The sequence below is a fragment of the Ahaetulla prasina genome, chromosome 9, assembly GCF_028640845.1.
Source record: "Ahaetulla prasina isolate Xishuangbanna chromosome 9, ASM2864084v1, whole genome shotgun sequence".
Classification (NCBI taxonomy): Eukaryota; Metazoa; Chordata; class Lepidosauria; order Squamata; family Colubridae; genus Ahaetulla; species Ahaetulla prasina.
In genome coordinates, this window is record NC_080547.1 from 33284690 (window position 1) to 33303629 (window position 18940).

General features: G+C 41.2%; 1 protein-coding gene across 3 annotated transcripts in view; it reads left to right on the top strand.

Moving 5' to 3' along the window:
• The first annotated feature begins 7456 nt into the window (after positions 1–7456).
• ADRA1A (adrenoceptor alpha 1A) overlaps positions 7457–18940 on the top strand; it is a 52978-nt gene continuing 41494 nt past the window's right edge. Inside the window, exons 1-3 of one of the 3 annotated variants that reach the window (XM_058194689.1) lie at positions 7457–7615; positions 7709–7795; positions 11396–13095. In XM_058194689.1, coding sequence (XP_058050672.1) covers positions 12207–13095 — 889 coding nt within the window. In that variant the 5' untranslated portion in view covers positions 7457–7615; positions 7709–7795; positions 11396–12206. Of the gene's footprint in view, positions 7616–7703; positions 7796–11395; positions 13096–18940 lie in introns of all 3 variants that reach the window. The other 2 variants (XM_058194687.1, XM_058194688.1) reach the window with 2 other exon arrangements.

Genomic DNA, 18940 nt, shown 5'->3' on the forward strand with positions numbered 1-18940 from the left:
ATACAGGTAGTCCTTGACCTACAACAGTTCATTTAGTGACTGTTCAAAGTTACAATGAGTCTGAAAAAAGGGACTTATGACCATTTTTCAACACCTGTGACCGTTGCAGCATCCCCTGGTCATGTGATGCTTGATAACTGATTCATATTTATGACGGTTGCATGGTCACAGGGTCAGGTGACTCTCTTTTGTGACCTTTTGTGTCGGAGACAAGCAATGGGGAAGGCCAAATTCACTTAACAACCGTGTTACTAATTTAACAACTGCAGTGACTCACTTAACAAATATGGCAAGAAAAATCGTAAAAATGGGTCAAAACTCACTTAATAAATTCCTTACTTAACAGCATAAATTCTGGGTTCAATTGTGGTCGTAAATTGAGGACCACTTGTGTCATTCCTAGAGATTAGGGGGATTTGAGCTGGAGGCCAATGGTACTTGGTTCCCCTCCCTCTTAGCTATGGTTTCGGTTGTACAATGAAAAAAAGGCTCCCTTAAATGCGGTAGGAATTCCCTCTGAGTCCAAATGAATGCAATTAATGGTAAGCATAAAAAATAAATGGAATTCACTTAGATATAGTTTTCTCTTTTTTAAAAAAAAAAATCTATAATGACTGCTTTATCTTTAAGCCTCTGGAAGCAGGGGTCTCCAACCTTGGCAAGTCTAAGACTTGTAGACTTCAACTCCCAGAATTCCTCCAGGTAGCATAGGCTATTTTTAAGGCTATTTTGAAGAACAAATCCACCATCACAAAATGAAGCATGCTTGCAAACTGCACAAAAGTTGGGGCATGATTTAACACTTCATGTCTCTCCTATCCTGCAGAGTTTGATCGAAAAAGTCATTGTGGTTCATTTTTTGACTCAGCTGTATCACAGCCTATATCTGTTCTGTCTCCCTCGCCTCAGTCCGAGCGATGACTTAATTAGCCGGCAACTATCAGCTTCTGGCAGCAAATTAGCGAGCGTCTGCCAAGTGTCTCTGTTATCTCGCTTGATGCCGATGAGTCAACCAGGAACAAACAGTACTTCAGCTCTAGTTAAGCAGTTGATTTGCTTGCCACGAAGAGGCATAGCAGCTCTTGCTGCTTTTATATCCTGTGGGGTGTGGCTCCATGACTCAGCACTTCCTAGGCCTGCCCCACCCTTGCTTCTGTTGTTCCTGCCTCTCCTGCCTACGAAACCTAGGGTCCAGCCAGGCCTGATTGCCATCAGCTAGGTCTGAAGGCATGGCCTGGGGGGGCAAAGAGTCAGGGGACGGAGGCCTCGTTATCTCCTCCACCTGGCCTGCCTCTGGCTCCTGGAGCTGAGCCAGGGAAGCCGGTGCTCCAGAGCTAAGTCCTGATGGCCCTTCCCCCTCACTTTCCGAGTCACTTTCTGGCAGGGGCCCCGGCTCGGGGGGCGCAGACAAAACAATATCAGAAGTCTCCAACCATGGCAATTTTAAGACTTGTGGACTTCAACTCCCAGAACTCTGGGAGTTGAAGTCCTCAAGTCTTAAAGTTGCCAAGGTTGGAGACCTCTGTCTTGAAGCATTCTGCCCCTCTTACAATCAGAGTCATTAAAACAGGAGAAATACTTAAATATCTCTACTGAATGACCAGACAGAGTTTTTTTTTCTCTTTCTCTTTTTTCTTTTTTTTCAAGCCACAGCAGGAAATATTGAGTGGGCACAATTGACAGAATCATATGGAAGATACGGGGAGCACTGCCACTTCTGGGGAACACCAGCTGCTACCATGCTGCTTTTAAACAAAAAAGAAAACGATTCAGAGCAAGATTCCTTTCAATGTCAAAATGTTTAAAAACTTTTCATTTTATATAAATAAATGTTTACATTGTGTATTCTTTCCTGGAATTCTTTGATACACACACTGAATGTATTTTGTCCACAGTGACCAGTTATGGAATTTTAGTCTCTATATTTAGCCTCTATATTTAAAGGATTTATCCCCAGGTATTCTCAGGGACGCGGTGGCTTAGTGGCTAAGACGCTGAGCTTGTTGATCGAACGGTTGGCAGTTCAGCGGTTCGAATCCCTAGTGCCGTGTAACGGGGAGAGCTCCCGTGACTTGTCCCAGCTTCTGCCAACCTAGCAGTTCGAAAGCACGTAAAAAATGCAAGTAGAAAAAATAGGGACCACCTTTGGTGGGAAGGTAACAGCATTCCGTGCGCCTTTGAGGTTGAGTCCTGCCTGCCACATGACCATGGAGACGTCTTCGGACAGTGCAGGCTCTTCAGCTTTGAAACGGAGATGAGCACTGCCCCCTAGAGTCGGGAACGACTAGCACATATGTGCGAGGGGAACCTTTACCTTTACCTTTACCTTTATTCTCAGTGAAGAACTGCCTTCTGACGGGTCCTAAGAAATGTAGCATCTACCTTATGGAACTACCTTCTCCTAGGGATACAGATGGCCCTGGGATCTGTTTTTTTCTTCCACCAGGCACTGAGGCCCCAGTGTTAATGGACCTCTGCTTTGGGTGTGAATAATAACATTTTTATAGGGGCTTCAGCTTGGGATTTGATGGAACAGTTCATTTAATTGATTGAATGTATTGTGTATGTGTGTAGATAGAAAGGTAGGTAGTCAGGTAGATATAGGTATAGAATAGAATAGAATTTTATTGGCCAAGTGTGATTGGACACACAAGGAATTTGTCTCTGGTGCATCAGCTCTCAGTGTACATAAAAGAAAAGATACGTTCGTCAAGGTACAACATTTACAACACAATATACACACACACACATTCACACACACACACACACACACACTGTGTGTGCCTGTATGTATGTATGTATGTATGTATGTATGTATGTATATATGTATGTATATCATACTTCGTATTGCCAATTTCCCTTTGCGAGGGATGCTGGGGGTTGTACAACTTAATCCATAAAATTAAGCATTAAAAATAGATTTAAAAGATAGATAGATAGATAGATAGATAGATAGATAGATAGATAGATAGATAGATAGATAGATAGATAGATAGATAGATAGATAGATAGATAGATAGATAGTGTTGTGTCTTGCCCGCCCTCAGAGCAGCCGGGGCCTTCTTACCTGCTCCCGAACACTGAGGAATGTATGCCTCCCGGCCCAAGTCCTGGCTCCATGCCCACACAAACTGCAGAAGAAGGAGCATCTCCCGGCCCCAGCCCTGGCTCCATGCCCAGGCAAACGGAGCAGCTAGACCCCTCCCCCTCCTCCACAGCATGTGAACCTGAGGAGGGTTTATTCCCAACAGCTGCTGATTGGTGTGACCCTCGCATCAGAAGGCTGGATAGGCGGAGGCAACAGAAGGAAGGGAGGGGCAGGCCTTAATGAGTGCTGAGTCATGGAGCCACACCCCATGGCCTATATAAAGGATCTGCTTTCTGGCAGTCTCTGAGTCAGGCAAAGTCGAACTTATCTTGCTGAAGTCACTTACTGGTCTCCTGCCTGCTCTGAGGACTTTGCTAGGACTTTGGGCAGAGCTGCAGAGGCAAGCCTGATTCGGATTTCCCTGACCCGGCCGTCAGCGGAGGAGTGGGACACGACAGATAGATAGATAGATAGATAGATAGATAGATAGATAGATAGATAGATAGACAGACAGACAGACAGACAGACAGACAGACATGTACACACACACACACACACATAAAGTGTTTTTTTTTCCTATCGAAGCAACCTGGTCTACCCAAATATGGGAGGGAGCATACTGCTTCCCTTTCGCCTTTCAGCCCTAATTCAGGAGCCCTCACAGGCCCTCACAGGCAGTCGCTTTCACAACAAACTATTTTGTGTTAAATTTATATTTACTTTAATAAAGGAAGACTAGTATAGATCTATTACAAGCTATTTAGTTCTCATCAGCTAGCCATACCCTTCTGGGATTCGAAAAGGAAGCAGTATCCCTCCCATATTTGGGTAGACCAGGTTGCTTCGATAGAAAAAAAAACCGTTTAATCTTTCCCCTGGTAAAGCTAACAAAGCAAGGAGAACCTGTGGCTTAGAGGTTAATATATCTGCCTAATATGCAAGCAAGCCCAGGTTCGAATCCCAGTAGGGTATGGCTAGCTGATGAGAACTAAATAGCTTGAAATAGATCTATGCTGGCTGTGAGGAAGGCCAACATATTGGGGGGATTTTCTCAGCTCAGAGGGCAAGATGTTCCTCACTGCAGGGACAGCAGCAGAGAAGGCCATCTTCCTGCACCCTGCCAGTCAAAATTATTTGACTCACGGGGGGTCTTCCCTGCCTGAACAATGTAATGGGGGAAAGTTATATAGGTGGCCAGATAAAGACAATAAATCAAAAACTGCCACAGAGAGGAAGAAAGGGTTGTCCTTGGAGTTTTTATTTTGACACACTGAGAAAAAGAAAAATGTGAAGAACAAGTGATTTGCGGAGGAAACTTTACGCTTTCTCTATTTAACACTTCTGTAGGTTTCCAACTTTGCAATGCAATCATATCATTTTAGATTTTTTTTCCTAGTGCCGATTTCAAAATGTTTTGTGATCTTCCGTGCCAAACTGCTTCAAAAGTATTTGAAAGAGAGCAGCATATGTATCTCTTTAAATAATCACCCAACAGCTAATCAAAAATGTAACAATCACATTAAAGGAAGCCATAAAAAAGCCTGCCTTTTTGCAAAAAGAGATGTCTGGACAAAACAACTAAAGATCTGGCTAGAGAAAGTCAGATGCCTATTCGTGGGATGGTGCAAATTTTCAAAGGTGTGTTTCATTTTGATGAAGGTTCAAGGTCCCTTCCAACTCTGTTAATCTATAAGATTCAGGTAAAGCTCTCCCTAAAAACTGTCCCATTAATAATGTTGTCCTACACATCCCAAAGGGACGCAGTGGCTTAGTGGGTAAGATGCTGAGCTTGTTGATCGAAAGGTCGGCAGTTCAGTGGTTCGAATCCCTAGTGCTGCCGCGTAATGGGGTGAGCTCCCGTTACTTGTCTCAGCTTCTGCCAACCTAGCAGTTTGAAAGCACAGAAAAAACGCAAGAAGAAAAATAGGGATTGCCTTTGGTGGGAAGGTAACGGCGTTCCGTGCATCTTTGGCATTGAGTCATGCCAGCGATATGACCACGGAGATGTCTTTGGACAGCGCTGGCTCTTCGGCTTTGAAACGGAGATGAGCACCACCCCCTAAAGTTGGGAATGACTAGCACGTATGTGCGAGGGGAACCTTTACCTTTACCTTTACCCATCCCAAAGCAAGCTGAAATGACCATGGTGCTTTGCTCGGCTTCGCGCTCTGGAGAAGGTGCTGATCCCTTATCAAATGTGTCGGCATGCACCTTGAAGGGAACAGTGTGCCAACTCAATTCCTGCAACCTGGTTTACCCCCTTCTTTGACAAGTTATTACAAAACAGGTGCCTCCAACCTTCCCTGGGATGCCCTCTCATAAGCCCAAGGAGACCTCATTCTGTACACAAGGCTTGGGCAGAAGGTTCTGATAGGAAGGAGATGGAAGAAGGTTCCAAACAACCTTGGTTCTTTGTCGAAAGAAAGCATGCGGTGTCCTTGGTGCTTTCTGAGCTTGGTTGCTTGGCTTGCCAACATTTCAACACCTGAGTAGTTAACATTACCAGTGCTCCAGTGGTGTTCCCTAGTCAATCATAAATCACCTGCAAGCAAACAAGCATTCTCTGAGACCACCAAGGACACCATAGTTCAACCCTGAGCTACATATATTCTCTTCTAAAATAAAACATGCTTTTTCAGCAAGAACAATTGGGTCCCCTCTTGGTATGAATCTGTCAAAGTCAATAATAATAATAATAATAATAATAATAATAATAATAATAATAATAATAATAATAACAACAACAACAACAACAACAACAACAACAACAACAATAATAATAATAATAATAATAATAATAATAATAATAATAATAATAATAATAATAATAATAATAATTTAATTTCTATACCGCCCTTCTCCCGAAGGACTCAGGGCGGTTTACAGCCAGATAAAACCACAATAAGTAAATACAATATAAAGTTAAAAAACAATTTTAAAAAACCTATTCAATTTGGCCCATTTGTTAAAATATACTTTAAAAAGCTATTAAAAACCCCATAAAATTAATAATAGATTTCCCTGTTATGCCAGTCCTGCACGGAAGAATAAATACGTCTTCAGCTCGGGGCGAAAGGTCCAGAGGTCAGGAAGTTGTCGAAGTCCTGGGGGAAGCTCATTCCAGAGGGTAGGTGCCCCCACAGAGAAGGCTCTCCCCCTGGGGACCGCCAGTCGGCATTGTTTGGCTGATGGCACCCTGAGGAGGCCCTCTCTATGGGAGCGCACAGATCGATGGGAGGCAAATGGTAGCAGCAGGTGGTCCCGTAAATATCCTGGTCCTAAGCCATGGAGCGCTTTAAAGGTCGTAACCAGTACCTTGAAGTGCACCTAGAAGACCACAAGCAGCCAGTGAAGCTTGCGCAGGAGAGGTGTTATATCACCCGCGCAGCCGCATTCTGGACCAACTGGAGCCTCTGGGTGCTCTTCAAGGGGAGCCCCATGTAGAGAGCATTACAGTAGTCCATGCGAGAAGTGACAAGGAATCCCGGTCTAGAAAGGGGCGCAACTGGCGGATCAGGCGTACCTGATAGAAAGCTCTCCTGGAGACGGTCGTCAGGTGTTCTTCAAAAGACAACCGTCCATCCAGGAGGACGCCTAAGTTACACACCCTCTCCATTGGGGCCAATGACTCGCCTCCAACAGTCAGCAGCGGCTGCAGCTGACTGTACCGGGATGCCAGCATCCACAGCCACTCCGTCTTGGAGGGGTTGAGCTTAAGCCTGTTTCTCCCCATCCGTACCCGCATGGCCTCCAGACACCGGGACAACACTTCAACAGCTTCGTTGGGGTGGTTAGGGGTGGAGACGTTCAGCTGAGTATCATCTGTGTACAGCTGGTACCTCACCCCAAAACCACTGATGATCTCACCCAGCGGCTTCATATAGATGTTGAACAATGGCAATTGACATTCTACAAATACACACCCACCCATATATACGATGTACATCTTTTTCTTCACAATCTTGTTGCTCCTTTCTTCTCCCCCCCACCACCTCACCCTTACCAAACTGCATTTATCTGTAATTCAGAACGTGCAAACACCCAGCGTAAATACCATAGGTGGTGTGTAAATGTTAACTAGCTTCTCACTAGCTTGCTGTAGTATTCCTTTGCCACTTAGTTCCTTTCCCCCCCCCCTTCTCTAAAGCAGATTGAGTAACCAGTATTTGCTCACAGCTGACAAGCAGACTCAGACTCATACAGAAAGAGGGAGGGAGGGAGGGAGAGAGAGAGGGAGAGAGGGAGAGAGAGGGAGGGAAAGAAAAGAAAGAGGAGTCAACCGAAAAAAATGTTGACAACTGTCAGAAGTGCCCTTTCTGGTGATGAAATACGGTAACCAGCCAGAGATTACGGTAAATCACAACAGGGACCTTAGAGCTGCCTGCATCGGCTCCTACAGCACAGTAAAGTTACTGCTTCTCCTTGACAGTCGAGCAGGGGAGCATTATTCACCGAGGAAGAGGGAGGTATCATAAAACCAGCACTCAGCCACCCTTAGCCACTGGGACAGAGGGAATTCATGTAATTGTGAGTCATCAAAATGTACTAGGGGGAAGCGGGGGGGGGGATGCTGATTTATTTTCGATTTATTTATTTCATTATTGTTATTTGCAAGCGAAGTGTCCCACTGTGCCATTCGGATGACTGCCTTGGATTCGTCCCCTTTCAACCACCCTGCAACAGGAGGGTTTCAGGAGCTTGAAGGAGGTAAGTACAGGGAGATCTTTGATATCTATGTAAAAGAAGTCCTTAGCTAAAGATGATATACCTGCCTATTTTCCTCCTTTCCTTCCTTTCCTCTCTCCTTCTTTTTCTTCCTTCCTTCCTTCCTTCCTTCCTTCCTTCCTTCCTCCCTCCCTCCCTCCTTCCCTCCCTCCCTCCAAGTAATGTTGACAAGGTTGACAACATTTTTTTTTTATTCCCTGTTTGGGATATGCCTCCATCCTACGTTTTCTGGATTTCTCGTATTTATTTCATTCCCCAAGTCCACCACAATCAACAGAGAAGACGTAATGAAGGGAAAATTGACTAGAAATATGTTGTGATGTTTCTATTTGCATGCCTGCTTACTAATATCCATCGGTTCCTAACATTTTATACTGGGTCGCACTCCCCCAAGCCCTGTTTTTGGTGGTGTTGGGGCCACATTTATTTTTTCAGTTACCAATTGGCTATGAATTGTTCCCCCAGTAAAGGTATGTCTGGATTTTCACCTATTTTCTCCATTGCAATAGAAGCATCGTCAGCTTTTTAAAGAAGGGATACGTTTTTTATAAAAAGAAAAGAAAAATGACTGGATGAAGATTTTTGTTTTTTTTAAAAAAATACGTTTAAAAATCAAATGATCTTCTATTAATTATTAGTTTAATTATCATTTGTTATCCTGGGGTTACCCAGCAAAGTTTCTATTTGCAAGAGGAGTGTCTCCTATTAAAGACAAGGAGGGTGCTTTTTTCACTACATGGAGTTTAGCTTATCAGAAAGATAGATTGTTGTCCTTAGTTGACCAAGCTTCTACCCACAAACATGGATAACAGTTGTAAACAGTGGGTCCAAAAGGCCAGAAAATGCAAGGCGCCCAACAGATCTGTTCTGTATATTATTTGTATGCAAAACCCATTAGTATCCAAAGAGCAATGATCCTTCAAGTCAGCAACAACTGGCAATAACACAATGTTCTGCACTTTGCTGTTAATTTGACCCATGCCGTAGGAAAGAAATCCCCCCCAGCCCTAAAGGAACAAAATCTAAGTTTAAAATATCATTTCTAAAGCAGCAGCGCTGTGACTTGTGTGTATGCATGTGTATTTGTACCCTACTTATGGCAGATATGGTCAAACTCATGCATGATTTCATTTTTCCCCCCCTGCTATTATTAATCTTATAGAGAAGAGTTCCTATAAGAGTTGTGTGATGTTATTTTCTTTGCTATTCTTAATTGGGAACAGCCCTTTGGCGAAATCGTAGCTCAGGAACACAAAACATGTTTTGTGTCCTAGGTGTCGTTCTTGGGACTGTCCAGATGTAGCTGGAAGGACACTTCGCTGTTGTTCTGGATGCCAATGCCATGCTAATAATCCAGGGGTCTAGAATGGTCCTATGCCTTTTGTTTTGTTTTGGTCTGCTTTGCACTGCCAATCGTTTTTGTTCTCTTATTTTATTTTTTATTTATTTATTTTATTTGCATTTATATCCCGCCCTTCTCCGAAGATTCAGGGCAGCTTACACTATGTCAAGCAATAGTCTTCATCCATTTGTATATTATATACAAAGTCAACTTATTGCCCCCAACAATCTGGGTCTTCATTTTACCTACCTTATAAAGGATGGAAGGCTGAGTCAACCTTGGGCCTGGTGGGGCTTGAACCTGCAGTAATTGCAAGCAGCTGCTGTTAATAACAGACTGTCTTACCAGTCTGAGCCACAGAGGCCCTGCCTAACAAATTTGGGTTGACAACTTCTTGTCAATGGGCGATCGGTGGACCCTAAACTTTTTGTAGCCTCTAGAATTTCCCCAGATTTCTGCACTGAAATTTGGCAGCAAACCAACCGATTACCTTGGTATAATTTCCAACTGTGTTCTTTTTTTTTTTTTTCTGGGAAATAAAAAGAGATCCATAATAAGCTTAACACCCCTATTAAGAAAATCACAACCCACAAACCAGAGTTTCAAAATATCAGTCCTGGTGTCTCGTATGGCATCAATTTCAGACTCCAGAAGCATTCGACAGCCAAAGAATAATATAATAATCTATAACGTAACGAATTTAATCTAATGAGAAAAACATTATTTCCTCCCATCAGCCACAACATGGTTGCCCACCTCTAAATTAAAAGGTAGAGAAAGAACCTAGTGACTTCCAGGAGCCCTTAATTCCCAATACCTTTAGCCATTCTGACTAGCATTAATGGAACTTGGAATCCAACAAAATCTGGAATCCCATAGGAAGATTAGCCAAACCCAAGATAAAGGAAAAACTCTGAGAACCTGTGAAGAGAAGAGATGTTACACAATGGGATGATTACTTGGGCTTAGCATGGTGGGAAAGGAGGGGAATTTTAAAATCTGTGGAAACTAAATGAGTAAATTATGCAGCTAACTGGCTTGCTTATTTGGAGCACCCAAACTGAGTCTGTGGAGATATTGATCTGTCCTCTGTAGAGAATAATGCTTTGATTTCACCAAAGATACATTTCCTATTGTGGTCTAATGCAGGGGTCTCCAACCTTGGCAACTTTAAGGCTTGTGGACTTCAACTCCCAGAATTCCAGCTTTGCTGGCTGAGGAATTCTGGGAGCTCCCAGAAGTCTTAAAGTTGCCAAGTTTGGAGACCCCTGGTCTAATGTACAAGCCTAATTGGGACATCAAGAACAACATGCTATTGCTTGCTTGAAAACATGCATTTGCTCAAAAAATGCTGTTCTGTTCTGTTCCGTTCCATTCCATTCCATGAATGCCCAGCATTCTAATCTTAAAATATGAGAAGATTTCTTTTGCCAAATACAGTCCAATAGTGTTTCCTCTTCACCTTTAGAAGTTTTAGATAAGCAATTGGTCTTTATAGTCATTGTTATTTGTTCCTTTTAATTAGAGATCCCCATGCGTATTACAATAGATATCATCTACGCTGAAGGTATTTCTTACTGAGCCCAGAGCTAAATTCAGATATTTCGAACAGATCATTCCCTGATACCTATCAACCTGTTTTGATCAGGCCAAATAAAAACCGGGCTGCAAGGAGAATTCCATCCATAGTAAGCATCGCAACTTCAGCCATGCATCTCCGATCGCAAACGGAGCTTTTTCCGTTATCCTTTCAGTTAACATAAGGCTCATTTGTAGCGTAGAGCAGGAAGTGGAAGAGAAACCACTGGAATATCGGTTATCTTATTTTGCAAACTAACATGGAGATGTCCATAATTTCTTCTTAACATAAAGCTGCAGACTGTTTTGCTTGCAGTTAACTCACTGAAAGAAGGCACGCATAGAACTGCTTGTTCTAAAAGGCCCAATGTTGACTTTTTTTTCCTGGGGGGGGAGGCTGCAGGGTAATCAATGGCCAATTTGTCAGAGATCAACATTTTTATTAGCCAGTATTCAAAGGTGTGATTTGATGAAAAAACATAAGCAGCAATCAGGCTGAGGAGCATCAATTGATAAGCAAGCAGTGTCAACAGCAATCCGTATGCGATGATAAAAACTCAGACAAGTTTGATTCCTAGTTTTGGGGAAATATTGCTGTCGGGATATTTGCCCAATGAGAAGCCTGGTGTTTGAAATGTGTTTTCTCCTTCTGACTTCTTTAGGAAAGAGCTCACCTGTCAAGCAGAAGAGCACAGATGACCATCTCCTCCGAGTTCCTAGCAGGTCCATAACCATTGCTTGTTAAAAGGATTATATGCAAGGTCAAGGTGTCACAGCTATACAATCATTACAGCTTCTTCGGCAACTTGGAATCATAAAGTTAGTCATGGATGAAAAGACTAGACATTGAGAAGTGTCAGCCAGAGTGACAGACAGCAATCTTTTTTCACCTGGGAAGATTTTTCAAAGTCAAATACGAAGAAGACATAAGAAAGAGGGAAGAATACTCTGCTGTTATTTGTGCTGCATCGTTCCGTGAAGAACTTTTTAAACAGTCTGGAAGTAGATGGCCTTTCTCCGCTGCAATTTTCCTTGCTTAGTCACAAAAACCATGGCTCAATGGGTATTATTTTAAAAACTAAACAGCAACTAAGAAAGGAGTCTTTAGTTCAGTCTTTAATATGGTTTCAACATCAAACGTCCAGCAAGGTATGGTAAACTTCAAAGAGACTGTTCTAAAGAAAACCATTATAATTGCTTTGGAATTATTTATGGGACAAGGAATGCCTATGTTTTTTCTTCAGAGCAAATGCATAAGAAGAAATGTGGATTTTCAAATATGGTCATTAGTCTAAGGTTTTGCTCTCTCCTCTGCATTTATAAAGAAGCCAGACTAGTATTTCCAATTAGTTTCTATCTACAATGTGGAAATAAAGCTTCTCCCAACACTACCAAATATTTGCTCTTGGCTCTTTCAGAGAAAGGGCAGAGAGGATCACAAACACACTGGATGAACATTAACCAGTTTTGATAATGGGACTGACCTCTGAGAACATCTCTGCCCCCGAGTGCTTCAATTGCACCCAGACTGTGGAGCAAGTAAATATTTCCAAGGCCATATTATTAGGAGTCATCTTTGGAGGTCTGATTGTTTTTGGGGTCCTGGGCAACATTGTGGTTATCCTTTCAGTAGCCTGTCACAAGCATCTGCAGAGCGTAACCCATTACTACATTATCAACTTGGCTGTGGCTGATCTCCTCTTGACTTCTACTGTTCTCCCCTTTTCTGCTATTTTTGACATCCTGGACTACTGGGCTTTTGGGAGGATCTTCTGCAACCTCTGGGCAGCTGTTGATGTTCTGTGCTGCACAGCTTCCATCATGAGCCTCTGTGTCATCTCTATAGACCGATATATTGGAGTGAGCTACCCACTGAGATACCCAGCCATAGTGACCGAAAAAAGAGGTCTCTTGGCTCTGCTGTGTGTGTGGGCATTATCACTTGTGATATCCATCGGTCCTCTCTTTGGCTGGAGACAACCAGCTCCAGAAGATGAAAAAATCTGCCAGATCAACACTGACCCAAGTTATGTCTTGTTTTCTGCTCTTGGGTCCTTCTATCTCCCCCTGGTCATCATCCTGGTGATGTATTGCCGGGTATACGTGGTAGCCAGAAGGGAAAGCAAAGGATTGTCATGTGGCCTGAAGACTGAGAGGTCCCGTTCAGAAGAAGTGACCCTCCGTATCCACCGCAAGAACAACACTGAAGCTGCAGGAGCTACCCCTACCACCAAGCACAAGTCCAATTTTTCCGTAAGGCTTCTAAAGTTCTCTCGGGAGAAGAAAGCAGCCAAAAGCTTGGGAATAGTTGTGGGATGTTTCATCCTGTGTTGGCTTCCTTTCTTTTTAATCATGCCAATTGGTAAGTAAAATATAAATACATCGGCCGATGAGAATGTGGGGGTTGTGTGATGTGGATTGAATATCTGAGATTCTAGATGAGTTCTTCATCTGACGTTAATGAGGAATTTACATCCATTCTGAGCTGAGTCATATATAGGTAATTTATAATGTATGAACGATGTTATTTTTGTACTCCTGTGCCCTTTTTCTCTACTGTTGAGGATGTACATATACAGAGTTAAGCAGCTAGGTGATTACTGGCACTGGCTATAACAGGGGTGTCCAAACTTGGCAACTCTAAGACTTGTAGACTTCAACTCCCAGAATTCTGGGAGTTGAAGTCCACACGTCTTAAAGTTGCCAATTTTGGACACCCCTGGGCTAAAAGAAGATGGGGTTTGGGCACTGGTCATAGGGATCTCGATGATTCTGGTTTTTGATAAGAAATTCAGATATTGCATCGTGTTGGAGTCATAATGAAAACAGGAGATTATCAAACCAACGTGGCTCACTGGGCATCATTCCGTGAAATCTTCATATTTGTGGGATTTACTCTTTAAAACTAGGATATTGAGCCGAACCATTCAGAACCTGTAAGGATACATATGGTCTTAATAACAGAATGCCTCTGGGAACATAATCAGGCTAGGAATTCGTGCTCCCCGGACTAGAGCTAAGCTCACAATTCCTTTCACCCCAAACTCCTCCCCTTGCTTCTCCTCAAACATTTATTATTATTTTCAGCAACTTAGTTTATAGGCAACGATCAACAAATCAGCTGTTTTGATGGCTAAGTAAATGGCAAGAGTTTTTGACTTCTAGCCTTCTGCAGGTCACGCAAACATCTATCTATCTACACACAACTATCCCCACATCTATTTGGGGTTCACCTTTCACGAAGTCCAGGTAACATTTGAGTAAACATACACAGACCCAATCTTCAAAAGATTTACTGTCAAGATAGAGCTTTGGATTGCATTGAACTTGTCTTACTATTATTTGTAAGAATTTATCTTTTCTGTGATTTTCAAAAAGTTTATCTATTCTATCAAATGTATGAAATTTATTTATGAGGGTTTATCAAAATTATTTTAGCATTTGTTGCTGGAGAAAATTGTAAAAAAAAAGATCATGGACAACCCGATCCAATACAACTCTAGCTAAGCGGAGACATCTTCAATTCTTCTCTTATATATGTTGAGTTGTAAAAAAAAAAAGACATTAAAAATGAGTAAGATACCAGTGAAAGGTCTTAATGTGTGTGTTTCAGAAATAAAAGTGAGCAATTACACAGGCAAAATGCATCTGGAAACAGTTCAAGTCCTGCTTTCAATCGATGTCATTCCCAGCTTAGAAGGAATTTTGATATTTGTTTTAAATGCTGGATATGATAATGTTGAGGTATCCTGCTTGATCTCCTTCAGACAGCTTAAGTGCCTTCTATAATTTAGGCTAGGAGACTTCAAATTTGGCAACTTTAAGACTTGTGGACTTCAACTCCCAGAATTCCTCAGCCGTTCCTGCTGGGTGAAGAATTCTGGGAATTGAAGTCCACAAGTTTTTAAAGTTGCCAAGTGTGGAGACCCCTGACTTAAACATTTGGATGGCAATCATAGTGCTTGGGTACAGCTTAGATTAGAGTCCACTAACAAATAAATGTTTGCTGATTTAAATACTAAGCAGTTGAAGAAAAAAGCTGAATGTAAGAAGGGATTCTTCTGGAAACGCATAACATTGGGTTCAAGAAAAAGAAGCATAATTCTAAAAAATGGTGCTTTTAGGCCATTTTGTCTTCAACTGCTTGATTATTGCCAAAATGTGTGGAGGTGAGACAGCAAAACAATAATAAGAATATTAACAGCAGTGAAAAATAGCAATTAGCCATGTTAAAGTAACAGAGGTGGAAATAGCTTCTCAGCTCATAGATCTGTTGATTTAGTAGCCACTTTTCTAGTTAGAATTTCTGATTGAGTGGAATCCTCGAGTGGATTCATAGATCTCAAAGAAATAATTTATGTATGCAAGTCTATGTCAATGCCCAGAATTTCTTTGTTTAAAAAAGGCACCTTTTCTTTGTAATGTTTAGTAGATTTTTTTAAATTGATATGAAAGTCAGTTTTAATAATAGCCAAGTCACTCTGGGGAACAAATTTCATTATAAAACCAATAGATTGTGGTCGTGTCATTTGGTAGCTGTTAATTGCAGATGGTTTACTTGGTGATTATTTGAAGTTCCTTCTTACTGGAGTTCCACTTGGAATTATGAAACTGTGTGTTTCCATATATATTGTGTGTGCGTATTGTAAGATATATGAGCTGACGTTTCTCAAGAACGCGGCAGACTATTGTGGATGGAAACTGTTACAGGAATTTAGCAAGTCACACACCCACAACTGTGATGGACAATCCTAGCAATGCTTTTTAGCTTGGAGCCAAAATAAGTGTGTTGAACAAATCGTATCAACTATTTCTGATTTGTATAATTATCACTCGTGTTGCCCGTGGAGATTCTCAGTCATCCAGGTCACAGTTGTCTCAAAGGTGCTTTCTTCTTCAAAAGGCAACTGAACTATTTTTTTTCTTTGAGGAAGAAGAAGATTTTTCTTCTTTTTCGTTTTCTTCTTCTTCCTCAAAGAAAAAAAATAATCCAATTGCCTTTTGAACAAAAAAGCACCTTTGAGCTAACATTTGCGTTTTATTTTTTCCTATTCAAAACTATGAGGATTATTTTTTTCCCCTCTTTTAAACAAATTCTGCTACAACAATTATAATCCAGACCTATAAAATATGGAGTTGCACAAAGCAAAAAATAAAAAATAGCCAAGAACTGCATAGAATTCTTCTTCCTATTTTGGAGATACTTTGAATGAAACATCTTTTACAAATTCTGGATATTGAATTAGTTCTAGTTCATACTCGGTAGAGCTTTAAAATTGTCAGTATGTTAAACCCTAAAAAGTGTGGCCAAGCGTGCCCAGAGGCGTGGATGGATTAAGCAGTTTTGAAATGCTGGCATCTAATTCTGGGGAGTACAAATGCCAAGAGTGCTTTAACAAAATTCATCAAGATGCAGCCTGATTCAATTAATTTAAAAGAGAGGTTAATCTACTTCTGCTTAACTTTATTAAATACCTAGTTTGGGGCTGAAATATGAGAGAGTGGGCAGTAAGAACTGAGCGGAATACTTTTAGGAAAAAGGTTTAATTGGAGTGGCGGGATTTCATTTAATGCAAACAATAAGTTTTGTAATCCATTTTATTGTTTTATTACTTTTGAATAGCAAACTCAGTTTGGGGGAAGAAAGCAGGCTTTGGTTAAAAATGCTAAATCCTCTTTCATCTGTCCTTCATTTATTTCAAGGGCTTGTGTTCAGCAAAGTTCACTATCTTAATAATTAAAATATTATTTAACTTCAGATATGTCCTTCAATTATTAATTCCATTCATTCTTTTCAAGGGACAAAATGAATTTTCAGGATTATTATTTTTTTAATTAATATTTAATCATCAATTGTGTTATAAATGTTGTACCTTGATGAAGGTATCTTTTCTTTTATGTACACTGAGAGCATCTGCACCAAGATAAATTCCTTGTGTGTCCAATCACACTTGGCCAATAAAAATTCTATTCTATTCTATTCTATTCTATTCTAATTGTTCAGCAACCTCAGGAAATGCCGTTCTGTAGATTATCTGTTCACCAGTAGTATTTATGTCAAGGTTTTACTTAAACACCTTTGAAAAGCCTGTAATTCAGTTCAACAAAGGAATCTTATTATATTTTTTCTTCCTACAAAATCAATTAACTTATCTTTAAAATCTTCCTTTATGTACACATCATCAAACAGTAAAATTATTAAACCCAAAGAATGGCAGTTTAGTAATCACAATTTGGAATTGTGTGAACAGCTGGTCCAACTAAATATTATGATTAGTATGTGTATTAGAAACAATTGAGTGCTAGGTTTATTTATTTTTTCTTCTTTTAAAATGATTGTTTATCCATCATAAAAGGCAAATAACAAATAAAAATTAATGATTAAGAAATTCTGCCAGTGAACCTGTTATTCTGAAAATAAAAAACATAGTAACATGGAAAGTTTGTTCTTTAAAGCAGCTTTATTTACGTTATTTTTATTTATTTATTAAATTTATTTGATGTCCATCTCACGACAAGGTGACTTATGTTTTTCTGTTTAATAAGATGTGCTTGCTAGTAAATTTACAATTGTTGCTTTAGCAGCCCTCATATACATTTACTTCTAAAAAGTAATTGCATTATTTATAGTTACTAAATTGATAGGAATCCGCTGTTAATGATTTATTGATGACTTTTCTAACTGGCTGAAGTCTTAGAGATGTTGACTAAATTTGCTTTCACATTCTGGTTTTGAATTTGGCATCACATATGAACTTACCCCATAGTTTGTTTATTAAACAAATTGTGTTGAAGCAAACCATTGCTATATCCAGCCTTGGAGTTCCTTAGGAGTTCCTATGTTAGAGATGTTTAATCAAGAAGTAAACAACACCCCAATCAAAGAACTGCCAAGTAAACAACCCAACCCAAAAACAAACAAAAAAAACCCCACCCCACCACATTGAAACCACTTCCACCAACTGATAGAGCAAGCCAAATATAATATAAACTGAGAGCAAAGCCCACTCCCATACTACCACTGGTGATGTTACCTATGTCAGAGTTCCAGAAAACCCCTCCTGCAGAAAAGACTCCGAAGCCAACATCTTTCAAAGTTCTTTTACTAGCATAGGTAAACTGGCACAGTTGGAGGAAAACCAAAACTGGGGGTTCCGGTTCCTCCAGGGGTGAAATGCTCCCGGTTCGGACCGGATTGCGCGATCCAGTAGTGATGGGGCAGGTAGTTCGGAGAACTGGTAACAAAAATCCCTGGCTCCCCCTAACTGCCCACGCCTCGCTGTTCTTCTTCTCTGTCCCTGAAGCACTCGATGGTGATATAGCTGCAAACACCCTTAAATGACTGCCGCGGCACTTCAAAGGGCCGTACTACAGCTGATCAGCGCTGTAGTATTTTTAAAGAAGGTAGACCGGGGCCTGTCAGTAAAAGGCAATTGGTAGACCGGGGCTTCTATTTTTAAAGAAGGTAGACCGGTGCCTCCCAAGTTTGATATACTTTATTATTTTTATTATTTATTATTATTGACCATGCCCATTCAGTCACCTGACCACCAAGCCACACCCACCAATTAAGCCATGCCCACAGAACCGGTAGGGAAAATTTTTAGATTTCACCCCTGGGTTCCTCCCTCAGTAGTACAAACCCCAAAATCTCCACCCTTATGACCCCTCTGCCGGTCACATGCTCCAATCGCCAACCGTCCCGTCTCGAGACATCACTCCGGCCACTCCTTCTCCGGATGCAGGCTCGGCCTGACCTTGACCAGCAGGAAGAATGTTATTATGTCTAATGGCCCCTTCTACCAAATCCCCCCTCCTACTTTCCCACACATGGGAAAGTGGCAGCGCGGAAGCCGCTGACCTAGTATGACTTCCAAAGCTGACAACCTAGTTTGGGTAATGAAACCTCTGCAAGGAAACAGTCAAGCTCAGAGAGCACCAAGGACCCCTCATGTCAACCCTGAGCTGCAAATATTCTCTTTTATTGACATGTTTCTATGTACAGATAGATAGCCCTTCACTTACAACCATTTGTTAGCAAACTTAACAGTGCAAAAGCACTGAAAAAAAGTTACTTACAGCAGGTCCTTGCACACACCATTCATAGCATAACCATGATCACACAATCAAAATAGCAATAGCACTTAGATTTATATACCGCTTTACAGCCCTCTCTAAGAGGTTTACAGAGTCAGCCTCTTGCACCC